Source organism: Nerophis lumbriciformis, linkage group LG19, assembly GCF_033978685.3.
Source record: "Nerophis lumbriciformis linkage group LG19, RoL_Nlum_v2.1, whole genome shotgun sequence".
In the NCBI taxonomy this organism is placed as follows: Eukaryota; Metazoa; Chordata; class Actinopteri; order Syngnathiformes; family Syngnathidae; genus Nerophis; species Nerophis lumbriciformis.
Genome location: NC_084566.2, coordinates 30,745,353 through 30,760,558, shown reverse-complemented (window position 1 = coordinate 30,760,558; position 15,206 = coordinate 30,745,353). Strand labels below are relative to the sequence as shown.

The 15,206-nt window shown below is 41.1% G+C and overlaps 1 protein-coding gene across 1 annotated transcript in view; it reads left to right on the top strand.

The window, feature by feature from the left end:
* Positions 1 to 15,206, top strand: part of tep1 (telomerase-associated protein 1) — a 60,699-nt gene that overhangs the window by 8,660 nt on the left and 36,833 nt on the right. Inside the window, exons 4-29 of the mRNA XM_061978977.2 lie at positions 262 to 411; positions 543 to 707; positions 792 to 929; positions 1,317 to 1,388; positions 1,462 to 1,583; positions 1,657 to 1,814; positions 3,814 to 3,923; positions 4,010 to 4,088; positions 4,163 to 4,352; positions 6,435 to 6,939; positions 7,003 to 7,155; positions 7,220 to 7,291; positions 7,499 to 7,620; positions 7,703 to 7,771; positions 7,831 to 7,974; positions 8,044 to 8,335; positions 8,422 to 8,543; positions 8,630 to 8,743; positions 12,859 to 12,976; positions 13,055 to 13,243; positions 13,315 to 13,496; positions 13,924 to 14,044; positions 14,126 to 14,305; positions 14,401 to 14,493; positions 14,625 to 14,760; positions 14,855 to 15,014. Coding sequence (XP_061834961.1) covers positions 262 to 411; positions 543 to 707; positions 792 to 929; positions 1,317 to 1,388; positions 1,462 to 1,583; positions 1,657 to 1,814; positions 3,814 to 3,923; positions 4,010 to 4,088; positions 4,163 to 4,352; positions 6,435 to 6,939; positions 7,003 to 7,155; positions 7,220 to 7,291; positions 7,499 to 7,620; positions 7,703 to 7,771; positions 7,831 to 7,974; positions 8,044 to 8,335; positions 8,422 to 8,543; positions 8,630 to 8,743; positions 12,859 to 12,976; positions 13,055 to 13,243; positions 13,315 to 13,496; positions 13,924 to 14,044; positions 14,126 to 14,305; positions 14,401 to 14,493; positions 14,625 to 14,760; positions 14,855 to 15,014 — 3,956 coding nt within the window. The remainder of the gene's footprint in view (positions 1 to 261; positions 412 to 542; positions 708 to 791; positions 930 to 1,316; positions 1,389 to 1,461; positions 1,584 to 1,656; positions 1,815 to 3,813; positions 3,924 to 4,009; positions 4,089 to 4,162; positions 4,353 to 6,434; positions 6,940 to 7,002; positions 7,156 to 7,219; positions 7,292 to 7,498; positions 7,621 to 7,702; positions 7,772 to 7,830; positions 7,975 to 8,043; positions 8,336 to 8,421; positions 8,544 to 8,629; positions 8,744 to 12,858; positions 12,977 to 13,054; positions 13,244 to 13,314; positions 13,497 to 13,923; positions 14,045 to 14,125; positions 14,306 to 14,400; positions 14,494 to 14,624; positions 14,761 to 14,854; positions 15,015 to 15,206) is intronic.

The following is a 15,206-nucleotide window of genomic DNA, read 5'->3' as shown; positions in this document are numbered from 1 at the left end:
TTTATTTACTTGCACATTTAAATGACAGGGGGAAAAAAAATCATCAAACTTTACAAAAGTCTAGGGGCCCCGGTATAACTTCCCTCTTCACTCCTCCACTTTGATGCCCCTGGAGGTATTAGGCTGTATTTATACATGACCACTGTGATATTGTTTTGTGATTATCACATCAGTAACTTTGACGTTAACTAAACATGATGGCCATCTTCGAATGATTGCCATATCATGGCTTCAAAGTGCTTTTCATGTTCTGTCCCTCAGTATCGCCTGCTGAATGCAGTGTGTTGCTCCCTGGTCAATAAGTGCGACCCCCCGGGTCAGAAGGACTGGGACTCTCAGGAGGGCTTGTGGACCAGAATCATAAACATGGTCAAGGATATTTCTGTGTCTGACCCCCAGTTTGTTCTTAAGGTAAGGGAAACATACACCAAAAATAGCAGTCAAAGAGCCATCATGTTTTTAGAATAAATATTTGTTTTAAATTAACGCTTCTATTCAATTAAAAATCAACTCACCACTCATTGTGTGCTTCTTCCATCTAGGTGGCGCTCTATGCAAGACAGGAGTTAAACATCCGCATCACAGCCAACTTCCTGTTGGCTCTGGCTGCCAACCAGCCCACCTCCAAGTGTCACGTCCGCAGATACTTCTGTGCCATCATCCAGCTGCCGTCTGATTGGTTGGAAGTGATTCGGATCTACAAGACGGTAAATCGGCGCCAAGCTCGTTGCAACCTGTCACCAGCAGTGCCATTTTCTCCTGGCTGATCTCCCAGCTTGATGTGTTTGCAGTGCTTCAGCCGCTCGCTGCCCATGTGTCTGAAGAAGGCCATGGCTGACAAGTTCAAACAGTTCAGCGAGTATCAGCTGGCCAAGTACAACACGCGCAAACACCGCTGCAAGCACAACCGCAATAGATCCAAAAAAATGGTAGAGAAAATCACTCACTGTTCTTTTTATTTCAGAATGTGTTATTGTGTGTGTTTTCCAAGGAAAGACATCTGTAAATACTGCTCTTAGGGTGTGTCGTCCACAGTAATTCTCCGTCAAACAGCCGCATTTTTGGCTAAACCCGTAAAAAAAATGTATACAAATAAAGGCCTCCTATTAAATAATCACTTTACTTGAATAAACAACTTTCTGGTCACTTTTTGAGGACGTACATTTGGATTGGCATCAAATTGTACACCTCTTGTCATTAACACCCATGCATTATTTGCTGAGAAATGGAGAGGAAATTAATCGGATCATTGGTTAATTTATAATTACTTATCAATAATGAATGTTTTCCATGTTCTTTTAAATCAACTTTTGCAGAAACCAACTGAGAAGGAGCTGAAAACATGGGCCAACCTCCTCCGGTCTGATGCATCTGCTTTAGAGAAATATGTGAGTGACAATTTGCTGACTTGCAAACGCAATGAAAGCACGGAACGCTTATCTGTTGGTAATGTGTGTGTAGCTAAAGCTGGATGAGAAGTTGGTGGTGGACAAGAAGCAAAGTGAGTTCAACATGAAAAAGATGATCAAGCTGTTTCACATTAAAGAGCCAGCTCAGCACGTAATGGCCGTGCTGGGACGGAAGTAAGAACCTCCGAAATGATGTAGTGGTGTACTCGATGAAGTGACTTCATCAAGGCGGGGGTCTTCTTCACAGGTATCCTTCAGACCTGAAGACGTTCAACCGCAGTGGGTTGACGGGTGCTTGGGAGCGTGAGAAGGCGGGACAAAGGATGAAGCTCAAGGAGGCCGAGACATGGGAGCGTCTGCTCAGTCTGCAGGGCAACAATGCCACTACGTGGGAGAAACTCATTGGTATGCATTTTTGCTTCAATAAGTTGTTTTAATATGGCTTCAAAATAACATTGGATTCAGCAATCTAGATGGTGGACACATTGATTAAGTTTTGAACCGGGTCTGGTCACACAGATTTGTGAACAGATTTGGACAACACTAGATTGGACATAAAGACTAAACCATAAACCTTTAATGAGGCACATTTAAAATCAAGATGCTGATCCAATGAAGCCTCGGTGTATGTCTGCACTCCTTTCTAGTTTGTTTCTATGCAACTTCCTGTCAGTGTTTGAGTCTTGCAAGGATGTTGACATTAAATGATGGTGACTAACCGCAATGAGACATACTGTAAAAATATTAATTCTGTTCTTTCTTACCTCATTGTAGTTCATTTTGCTGAGTGTGACAGTAGGAGTGTAATGGTACTTCTATTTGGATTTTTTTGTACTTGAGTCACATGACTTGACTAAAGTCAGAATCAAGTCGCAAATTGGAGGACTTGAGATTTGCTCGACAAACACTACTACATAACATGCCTTGACTGGCTTTTTTGTTCAATGTTAAACATTTTTAACATTTTTGGAAATTACGATTAAAAAGACAAGAACAGCAGTATATGCATGGGCTGCAGCTCAAATATCAGTTTGTGGTCCTAATGGCTGTCAAGTGTACCTACTTGTGGGAATACCTGATAATACTTCTTCTGTGCAGGTGAGATGCATGATTTATGATCTAGAATAAACTTACAGGGAGCGAGGAAGCAGCAGACCACTCGATGATGTAAGCATAGGCAAGCAAGCTTGTGATCATGACACCGCTATATATAGTTTGTCTGCGTTAGCACTTTTAATAACAATGTCACTAATACTTGGTTAAATATTCAATATTCAACGCTTTTTGAATGGGTATTTATTGGATTTTATGGGTGAAATAGTGGAGCTCCCATTGGCTCCGTTGTAAGCAGACTTTTATTTATGTTTATTTAATATTTAGAATGCATTAAAAAAAAAACAATCTATCCGTCATGCCTTTCATAATGGTTGTGAATGATCAGCAAAATTCCCAAAAAAGTGCAGTTCCCCTTTAAGGAAAATAGTTGCAATACATAAAAAATGCTTCTTTCCATAACTTTCATTCTTTTTTTGTAATAAATGCACATCATAAACATTGAAATTTCACTTTTAATGTGTGCATCAATATAAATATACATTTTAAATAAATAACCCATTCACCACCGCTCTATTGCAGCAGCAGTGCGGGAACTATGTCCGCATTCTAAAGTTCTGGGCACGCCTAGCAGTCCAAATTTTATAAATTTTAGTTACTTAAACGATTTATTGAAGCAACCGATCATAAATCATAGCTTTTGACACAATGTTTTTGATATGATCAGCAGGCCATGCTGCCATGGCACCAGTTAATGGAGTGTCTGGTGATTACATCCCAGGTGTTGAATTTCATTATGGCAGATGTTGCTTCATTTTTAACTAGAAAAGTACTCTGAGAGCACAGACCTCCACCAGGCCCTGTCTGCGGAATTCAGGCGGTGATCTGGATCAACCCCACAATGCCAAATGTTTCTTCACCCATTCATGACATTTCCTAAACATTTAATCAAAATCGGCCCATAACTTTTTGAGCTATCTATAGCGGAATTAAATAAATTTAATGAACACTTGTCAATCATCCACTGTCTTTGTCTCCATGCGTGGAAGTGGGGGTGCTAGTGTATACGCACACACACACACACACACACACACACACACCATAGCATACATATGCAAATTAAAATGAATAATCATTAGCTTTGTAAATGTTTCATTTGAATATGTAATAGAAACATATCAAGCTATTACATTATTACCTGACATTGTAAAGCAGTCTCTAAAAAGAGGAAGCTTCTTAAAAAAAACATTGGAACCACATGCGCATTTATTCTGTACAGAAACACACACAAAGTTTTAAAACTGATATAAAGGGTGCACTGAGCTGAAATATACTCCTGAATTCTGTACAGACAACAAGTCTCTTCCCTTCATGGCCATGCTGAGGAACCTGAGGAACATGATTAGTAAAGGTATCAGTCAGACACATCACCAGAAGGTCCTTAGCAGGCTTACCAATAAGGTCAGATATTCTTATTTTCATCCTTTTGGTCAAGTATAGCCAATATAAGACTTTTTTTTTTTTTACTGCTTTTTCTGTGCTAACAGAAAACGGTCCTTCAGAGCCGACAGTTTCCTTTCAGGTTCCTGTCTGCCTACAAAGTCATCATGGAGCTTCGTCAAATGGGTGAGATACTAATCCATCACGTGGTACCGAAACTGTCTTTTAATCAACTTACCTGTGGACTGTTTAATTATCAGCGTCACCAAAACAATTCTCCATCAAAAAAAACGAAATCTTGAAGGAGATCCTCAAGAAGCTCCCCAAGAGCCAACGCTTCCGTCGCCTGGACTGGGAAACGGCCAACGGGAAGCGGCTGAGGGTGACGCTTGGAGTGCCGTTTATCTACCGTTTATACCGCATGAAGAAGGATCAGCTCCTCAAGGCAAAGTATGACAACATTGTGGCTATATGAAGCAGAGGAAGGACATTGTGTGTGGGTGCTTTTTTGAGCTGAAATTACAGCAAAAAAGGACTTGGGCTTTATAATGCTGTCCCCTTGTGACATGGAACAATATAGAAATAACGAGACATATTGGGTGTCTAAAATCTTTCCAGCAAATTTAATAGATTTGTGCACTAAGTATGCTAAAACCAATCAAGGTTCAAGGGTCTTATTCGTCACATGCAGAATACACCACAGTGAAATGCTTTTTTCCATGCTCTTCAGATATTGCATACAGTGGGATCCAAACACTAGTTGCTGAATCTAATACACTAAATACAAAAAATACAACAATTTGAATACCTCTGATGTACATTAATTACAAGACAATAAGTTACACAATAAGTCCCAGTAGTTATGGTAGAAGTATCAGTACAAGTAAAAGTACAGTAGTCACATACAGTACCAGTGCAATGTCAAATAGTATAACAGTATACACAGTATAGGAAGTAATAAATATTAAGGTGTCTACAGTTCTTTTGGCAGTTGAGTAATGACAGTAGTATGAACAAAGGTAATGGAACAGTATGACTTCTTTATACTCTTGTTTTTACATTATTTACAGTCTTTGAATGAACAGTATTGTAGTCCAGTAATTACAGTGGTAAGTAAAGTGATTCTTGTGCGTGCGGTTTTGTGCAATTGTGATAAGTGTTAATCAGCGGTGCAGTTGAGCAGTCTGATGGCTTGGGGATAGAATCTCCTCCTGATCCAATGTCGGTAAAACAATTGCGAAGCTATCTGAAGAAAACATCCACATCTTAGCTTTGTATTAATAGCTGATAATGAAAATTAGTGTAATATCTAACAATATACCATTAATAATATCTTATTTTAATTTTTCTATGCAGAAGGTCAATAAAGAGCTGTGGGTGGAAAATGCCGCCCGTGTAGCGCTTTGGACATACCTGAGCTATTTGGACTATTTGGCCCTTTTCTAACAATGTATATTATTTTTTGGCTATCTATTGGGTTTTTTTTCAGAAAAAATCCTCATTTCCTCAATCCGCATTTCCTGAACAGTTATTCTCTATTAAAAAGTGTTACTGCTTCCACATTTCTCAGCCGTATACCTTATATTCATATAGCTTTGTACTTGCCACACGCTAATTGTTAGCATGCTAGTATGCCAACTTTAGCATGCTAACTTTTTTTGACTAATTTTGCAGCCGTGCACCTTCGAGTCATATAACTTGATATTTGACACATGCTAACTGTTAGCATGCTCGCGTGCCAAGATTAGCATGCTAACTTTTTTCTGCTAATTTAGCACTTTTTTAGATTTTTTAAGCAGGTGTAAACCTCAAAGTCATGCAACTTGGTGCTTGACACATGCTAACTAATAGCATGCTAACATAAGCATTTCAGTTCAACTTGTGCATTTCAGCATTTACACGCAATTTCTCCAAAAATTGCATACTCTAGTTTTTTTGTTAAAGTTAATCTTATAATTGGAACCTGACTGTGTGAAACAACTGTTACAAATACCGTCCCTCATCACGCTTTGGAGAGTTTTTGTTTTTTTAAGGGTATTCTATGTATTTTTTTTGCCTAGATTAGGCGGTTTTAAGCATACCAATGGCTAAATTAACTAAACTTATCAATACTACAGTAGTAACCCATCAGAGCACGCTGTTTAGTATCAAGGCCACTGATGGTCTCAGCAAAAAGCAGCATTATTATATTGAATTAAAAGTGATGTTTTCATTTGTTTTGTTGTTTATGTATTTAGAAGGTCAGAGACCGTTTTTTATGCTTTAGCTATGAAAACATTCAATGTAATAAATAATTCTTACTTTGTGAAAATGAATTTACCATGCTCAGGCTTGGAACTAATTAACATCGGCAAATAAGGGTTTACTGTATTGTATCGTTAACATTATGTACTTGCATTTTTAGTGTTAAATGACTTTGCCTCCAATGAGCATTGGATTTGCAATTAAATGTGATAAAAATGGAATTTAATATTATGAAAAATACAAATAGGAAATGTTTTTAATAGCATTCTTTTTTAATTGTGTATGCAGTCAGAAGCAGTACACTGTTGACTTGTTGGACCGTTATCGGGAAGCTCTGGAGGAGGCGATGCAGATTTCTTGCCGCTACAACATCCCCCCCCTGCCAGGACGCACGGTCATTTTGCTCAACGCCAACATTAATGACAATTATTCCTGGAGCCAAAAACTGGACTTCTGCCTTCCTCCTAACTCGAACAAAGACAACGACGAGGAAGAGCAGGACCAAGAGGATGACGAGGACGACGAGGAAGAGCAGGACCAAGAGGATGACGAGGACGATGAGGAGCAGGACCAAGAGGACGACGAGGAAGAGCAGGACCAAGAGGATGACGAGGACGATGAGGAGCAGGACCAAGAGGACGACGAGGAGCAGGACAAAGAGGACGACGAGCAGGACCAAGAACACGAGGAGCAAGACAAAGGGGAAGACCAAGGGGATGACGAGGAGCAGGAGAAAGATGAAGGCGAAAGGAAGAAGAAGACAAAAGCTAAAGAGGACAAGCTCTCCCCTTCGGTATGACGCTTTTATTCTCTGGATTCCACTTGAGTCTTGCACTGATGTCTTCTCATTCTTCAGATGATGGAGGTGGCCGCCTTGCTCGCTCTGATGACGGCCAGCAGCTGCGAAGACGTGCACATTTTCTTGCTGGACTGGAATCACTGCGACCACATCCAGCTGAAGTCTGATGTGCTGTTAGAAAATGTCAGGAGTGTGATGCAGCAAATCAAGGTAGTAACGTCATGCCAGACAAGAATGCACACATGATTGTCACTGACTTGCTGTCCTCACACAGACGTTCGGAGACGAGACAGACAAGAAGCCTGAATTCACCCATTACTTCCCCAAGTTCCTCAAGAAAAACAAGGTTTGTTCAGATGAGAATTCACAATAGTTTTGGTCAAATTAAAAGTTGTCTGACAGGATTAAAAGTGCCGTCCTCAGGACATTTGCACGACCAGGTCAAGCTTCACATTTCTAACATGGATCTGTTATATCATTAATCAGATGAGTCCTAATTATTCATCTTAGCAAGACATTTTTGACCTTTTTATGCTGAACTGTGTTATTTCAGGTGGACACCATCATTTCTCTGACTGAGAGTTGGAACAACAGTGAGGTGGAGTGGGCTATAAACAGCCACAGGAAGGAAACCAGCAACAATGTTCTCTTTATTGAGATCACCATGTTAGGACGGTATGATGTTACTTACTAAAAAGCTTCAACAATCTTTACTTGTCCCAAGAGTTCATGTTGTCTTTTGGGGGGCTTTTTCCAGGGACAAACAGTGCATCACATCCAACAGGAACCATGTGAAGCTGGCAGGCTTCAGTGAACAAATGCTGAGGTAAAACATCAACTAGCATTTCAATCAGTATTGTTATTGATATTATGATTTTTGATCAGGTTTGTGACTGAGCGAGGGTCATCAAGGCTGCTAGACCGCGTGGAGCACTTGGACAAAGTGTATGACATCCCACCACCACAGGGAGCTAAAGACCCTGAACCTACATGCAGCGTCATGTCACTTCCTACTATGCCTAAGCTGAAGTAAGTTCTGAACACCTATGGGATGTGCTCTACCTAATTTACGTGATCATCCCCCTCGTCCATCTACAGGTGGCGAGGCGTGCGGGTTTTCATCTCCTCCACCTTCCGAGACATGCACGCCGAGCGCGACATCTTGGTACGTAGCGTTTTCCCGGAGCTCCGGCGCCGTGCTGCGGCACACCGCCTCCATCTGCAGGAGGTGGAACTGCGTTGGGGTGTGACGGAGGAGGAAACGTCCCGGGCCACCGAGCTGTGCCTGGCGGAGGTGTGTCGCAGCCAGATGCTAGTAGGGATTCTTGGCGAGAGGTATGGCGTTGTACTGCCCAGACCTGTTCTACCTGATCTTCCTCAGTACAGATGGGTAAGAACACAAACCGCCATCTTGTGGTTGAAGATGTAAATGCTGACTTCCACTATGAACATGAGCATATTGTTCAATGTGTGTAGCTGGCAGAAGCCCCTGATGGTCTTTCAGTCACAGAGATGGAGATGCGTCAGTTTCAGGCCCTTAACAGCGAGACCGCAAAAAAGCAAATGTTTTGCTACTTCAGGGATCCAAATGCCACAAAGTATGCACCGATTATTTTGTTTCCACACATTTAGCTCTCAATGAAGCTTTAGCATTTAACGCGAAGGTTCTTCTGTGGTTTCTTAGATCGGTGCCTGTGGCTTGGAAGTCTCACTTTTCCCCCGAGTCAAAGGAAGCTGAGTCCAAATTGGCGTCTTTGAAGCAATGGCTCCAGGATGCGGAGGTGAAGGTCACCAAGAAGTGAGTTATCTATTTATTGTGCAAAATGGCTCTCACTGTGAGTAGGGGTGGCTTGTACACTTTATGGACAAAAGTACATTGCCACTAAACCAGTGCTTCTCAATAGGTTTTAGTCCTGCCCCGCTTGGGGACATCATACATGCTGTTTACACACAGAACACACTTGTACAACATGATAAAGCTGTGTAATGTTAGCTTCACACAGGAATATATTTGGAACAAAAAATGTTAAGTGATCTTCGTGGCAGCTGCACCCTTTATCCATTGAAAATTCATGTGTAAATACAAAAACTTGAATGTAATACCTGATATACCTTTAATACCTCAAGTTCAGGATCCAAGTACATCTGCGTAAATCAGTGGTTCAGACAAAAAATGTTCATACACCCCGTGAATTGTAATCCTAATGAGAACCTGACAATATTTATTTATTTATAACCTCATAACTGGTAAGCTGAAGGGTTATGTACTTATACTTGGTCATATGTCATGGTTGAGCCTGTTGATTAATTTGAGCAGTGTTGCCACTTAGCTGGAGGCTTATGTATTGTTCAAGAATGGAAAACAAACACTAATACTGGAAGTCCCTTGCCTCTAATTGCCCCCCTGACACCTTATCGCGCCTGCAAAACTATTGTGGAATTAAAACACATTTTATGAACTATATAGTGATCATTATATGTGCAATAATGTGTACATTGTTTTTAACATCACTACACACTATCAAGGAGGTACAATGCATCATGTTTTTGTTGTCGCTCAGATGCATTATATGCGGGAGCGCCCGGCTCCATCTATGGAAGCAACACACGTAAGTTAACGTCATTATCTGTCGTTGAATTTGGATACAAAACATGGATAATGTTACACTTTTCTTATGACACAAAGCAAAACGTCTTGCTTGTCAAAATTGTCCCCATCCATTGTCCGACAGTGATCTGATCCTAAACAGCTCGCTGTCGTTGGCACTGGCGGGACTGAAAGCCCATTCAGATGTCATTTTTTTATTAATTCAGAGTGAAAATGGCAGCATGTTTATGTTCAAACATACAGTAAAATGTCTCATAGGTTTTTTAAAACCAGCAAAGCAGTGTTGTTGAGTTTTGAAAATGACAGGGCACAGCCGTGATGTCATCAGAGGAGTAAAAGGCCATGTCCACACAAACACGGATACTTAATAAACGTATTTATATTTTATATTTATCTCTGGGTTTAGGCCTTTTGTCCACACACAAATGCATACATTTTGTACCTAAAAACGCAGACTTTTGCAAACACTGGCCAAAGTGTTGAGTTCCAAAACTCTCTGCTCTGCGTATGCGTGTACACGGCACAAACGGAGACTTGTACTCCTCTGATCACGTCACGGTTGTGCGCTGTCATTGCCAAAGGTCAGCAACACTGCCTTGCTGCCTTTAAACACAGAGGATTTACTATGCTGCTATTTTCACTCCACATTGACAAAAAAAACGCATCAAAATGGGCTTTGCGACAGTCCCGCCAGCGCCAATGACAGTCAGCTGTTTTGGATACGATTGATGTCGGACCAGCTGATGGAACAACTTTGACAAGCAAGACTTTTTTGCTTTGTGTCATAAGAAAGGTGCAACATTATCATGTTTTTAATCCTTGTTTAACGACAAATCTTGAAGTTAACTTGCATGTGTTGCCTTCTATTTGTATGGATGGCGACAGTTTCCCCGCACATATACTGTAACGCGACTAAAAAAATAAACATGATGTATCCTTCCTCCTCGTTAATGTTAAAAACAGTGTACACTTCATTGCACACATATCTCTATATTGATCAATGAATGTGTTATTGTTCCAAGAGAGTTTTGCAGCGGCCCAAGCGGCACACGCACGTCTGTGCGCTTTAGGCACTTAAACATACAAAAGCGTTTCCTTAGCTCGTTGGTGTGTGCTAATTTTAGAATTAGAGTACATGTCATTGTACAAAACCCAAAACCAGGGAAGTTGCCACGTTGTGTAAATCATAAATAAAAAAAAGAATACAATGATTTGCAAACGTATATTCAATTGAATACACTGCAAAGACAAGATATTTAATGTTCCAACTGAGAAACTTGTTTTAATTTTTCAAATAATCATTACCGGTAATTTAGAATTTAATGGCAGCAACACGTTGCAAAAAAGTTGGCACAGGGGCATTTTTACCACTGTGTTATGTGGCCTTTCCTTTTAACAACACTCAGAAATGTTTGGGAACTGAGGAGACCAATTTTTGAAGCTTTTCCGGTCGAATTCTTTCCCATTCTTCTGTTCAACAGTCCGGGGTCTTCGTTGTCGTATTTTATGCTTCATAATGCGCCACACATTTTCAATGGCAGATAGGTCTGGACTACAGGCAGGCCAGTCTAGTACCCACACTCTTTTACTACGAAGCCACGCTGTTGTAACACCTGCAGAATGTGACTTGGCATTGTCTTGCTGAAATAAGCAGGGGCGTCCATGAAAAAGACGTTGCTTGGATGGCAACATATGTTGCTCCAAAACCTGTATGTACCTTTCAGCATTAATGGTGCCTTCACAGATGTGTAAGTTACCCACACCTTGGGCACTAATACACCCCCATACCATCACAGATACTGGCTTTTGAACTTTGCGCCTATAGCAGTCCGGATGGTTCTTTTCCTCTTTGGTCCGGGGGACACAACGTCCACAGTTTCCAAAAACAATTTGAAAATGTGGACTCGTCAGACCACAGAACACTTTTCCACTTTGCATCAGTCCATCTTAGATGAGCTCGGGCCCAGCAAAGCCGGCGGCGTTTCTTAGTGCTGTGGATAAATGGCTTTGGCTTTGCGAAGTAGAGTTTTAACTTGCACTTACAAATGTAGCGACAAACTGTAGTTACTGACAGGGGTTTTCTGAAGTGTTCCTGAACCCATGTGGTGATATCCTTTACACACTGATGTTGCTTTTTGATGCAATACTGCCTGAGGGATCGAATTGCCGCTTACGTGCAGTGATTTCTCCAGATTCTCTGAACCTTCTGATGATATTACGGACCGTAGATGGTGAAGTCCCTAAATTCCTTTCAATAGCTCATTGAGAAATGTTGTTCTTAAACTGTTCGACAATTTGCTCACGCATTTGTTCACAGAGTGTTGACCCTTGCTCCATTCTTGTTTGTGAATGACTGAGCATTTCATGGAAGCTGCTTTTATACCCAATCATGGCCTCCACCTGTTCCCAGTTAGGCTGTTCACCTGTGGGATGTTCCAAATAAGTGTTTGATGAGCATGGCTCAACTTTCTCAGTCTTTTTTGCCACTTATGCCAGCTTTTTTTAAACATGTTGCAGGCATCAAATTCCAAATGACCTAATATTTGAAAAAAATAACAAAGTTTGCCAGTTCAAACGTTAAGTATGTTGTCTTTGCAGTCTATTCAATTGAATATAGGTTGAAAAGGATTTGCAAATCATTGTATTCTGTTTTTACTTACGATTTACACAACCTGCGAACTTCACTGGTTTTGGGTTTTGTACATCTAGTACATCAAAATAAACAATATAATATAATAACAGAGGTGTAATACATGCCACCAACTTGTTTTGCGTGTTGGCACTAATTATTTTACACTACTTCAAATTCAAACTGCATTTTAATTTATTTTCATTAAATATGAACATTTACAAAAAATCAGCAATGTCGGTCACCACTTGCCATTTGCCAAACCACTGGTGAGAAGCACTTAAGTAATCAAGGAATAAAAGGCAGTTAACTATTTGAAAGTGTTACTAACTTGAAAAAAAGGCCTTTTAGTATTTACTACACCACTAATACTTTTTTTTACTGCAGAATGTAGTGTTTGCTGAAAAGCAAAAGAAAGAAAAGAACTTTGAGAGGGGAAAAAGTTATTCTCTTTATGCACAAAAAACGTACGAAAACCGGGGCCTAAAAACCAAGGCTGGAGTGTGCCGTGAGTTACTAATCTAATCTGAATGCATTTGTCCAGATAGTGTGCCTTAGCTGTATAATTAAAACTCACTGTGAGAGTCGCAATAATGCAGGATGCAATTAAATGCCCCCTGACCGCAGTTTACACACCCCTACATTATTGAACTTGGATTGAACGTATCTCTGCCAGTTACCAGTGTGAGTGGGGTGGCATTGTAGAAGGGAAGCCGTATTTAAAGAACCTGGAGGATTTTGCCAAAGCAGTACTGGAGGACCTTTGGGCGGCTCTTGTGAAACAGTTTGTTGAGGTGAGTAATTCGCTCCTCCTTGACAAATTAATTAATCCAGCATGAGCCTTCAAATCGTGTTTTTTTTCCTGTCTGCAGGAGGACGAAGAACTCGATGTAGCGTCTGAGGTGTACGAGCAGGAGGTCCATCAGGGGGCGCTGCAGAGGCAGTTTCTCAGCAGGACCAAGCTGCTGTCGGCCGCTGTGGAGATGGTGGAGCAGGTCACAGTAAAAGGCGGGCTGATGGTGGTGGAGGGAATGCCTGGACAGGGAAAAACAGTTTTCATGGTAAACAACGCCATCCTCAGAACTTTTGTCTAAATGAATCAGTGGACATTGTTTCGGTTCTCTCAATGCAGGCTGCTCTAGCAAAGAGCCTCAGAACTGGAGCTACATCCAAGAAAAAGATCACGTGTGATGTCATCTCATACTCTACATCTGCCAGTTCCTCACATCGCTCCGTGGACAACCTCCTGAGGTGTCTCGTCCGCTGGTTGAGGACGCCAAAAGAGGAGGAATCAACCTTGCCTCTTTCTTACAAGTGTGTTTTCAATTGTGCATCATCTTGTCTTTGCCCTCACAATGATAGGATAGGATGGACTTTTTCATCCGGCAGAGGTGAAAGTCTGTGTTTGCAGTGCAGACTTTATATGAAGTAAAACTAAACCATGATAATAGTAACCGTTGTACCACCTATATATGTATGTATATATGTATGTGTATATATATATATATATATATATATATATATATATATACACATATATATATATGCATGCTTGCATGTATATATATATATATACAGTATGTGTATATAATCTATATATATACTATTGTGACACTTATATTGCACACCAAAAAAAGCAAATTCCATTAGTGTGTTGTAGAGTGTGGGTAGAAATGACCTACGATAGCGCTTCTTCCTGCACTGTGATGTTTGTTGACGTGTGCTTTTTGTTAAATCCCAGGGATTTAGTGTTGGAATTTCACACCACCCTGAAGGACATGAAGAGGAGCAAACCTCTCGTGTTGCTTGTGGACGGTGTGGATCAGCTCAGCTCTGATTGGATACCACAGCACCTTCCACACGTCGGTCACTTTGACATCGGCATTACGTCGTCATGAGAACTTCTAAGCTGATGTATAATGTTTTTTTTTTTATGTTGTCAGGGTGTTTGTTTGGTCCTGAGTGCCACGTCCAACTCAGCTCTGTTACAAGTTGTAGCAAAGAAGACATCCACTTTACTCTTCAGCTTGACCTCGCTCACCATGACGGAGCGAAGGGAAATCATCCAGAGAGGACTTGAGGCCTTCGGGAAGAAACTAAGTGACTCTGCCTTCAACAACCAGGTTCCTTCAGCTCATTTTCATATCCCATCATCATTTTTCTCATGTTTCCTTTAAATCTTCTTGATAACTTTCTTGTATGTTTGCTGTGCTTGCAGCTGCAGACGTTGATAATGAAGAAAGGTGCAGAAAGTCCTCTCTATCTGTACATGGCCTGTGAAGACTTGAGAAACTTTTCCTCTTTTGACAAGGTCAGATGCTCTCAGATTTTTTTTAATCCATGTTTGTAAAGGTCCACAAACTTGACAAAATGGACTATCCCTGAATGCAATGCAAACATGGCTGTGAGCAGCATCTTTCAAATTGTGTTTTTGTGTATCAGCTAAAGGAGAGCCTGCAGAATTTGCCTCAGTCTCTAAACCAATTGATCCAGTACAGCCTGGAGAGACTCTGCTCACACTACAGAGACCTGCTAGGACTTCGCTGGGCTCTGGCAGCGCTTACAGTCAGTGGCATGGGTATGATGAACACCCGAGCTTTATCCTTTTGGGTGTACTAGTTTAAACTAGCATATGTACTAGCTTAACCTGCTTCCTCCTCCTCCTACTTCAGGCCTGAGGGAGCGAGACTTCTACTTGCTACTGAGCACGTGCAATGACCTATGCTTGCTCAAAGAACAGTGCACATGGCAGGAAGTTCTGCGTCTGTGCAGGATGCCCAAAGGACGCATTCCCATGGCCACCTTTACCCGCATTGTGCAGAGCTTGCGAAGGTGAACATCTCACAACAGTGTATCTAAACCCTGTCCACTGTCGCGCCTGTGCATTGAAACATTGATCCTAAAAAGAAACTGTAATGTAGACCTTTATTTTATTATTGTACCAGGCAATACTGTTCCACTGCAGTCCTGCAGGCAGCAGTAATACACCTCATTACTACAATCGGACACAAACAGGAAGTTTTT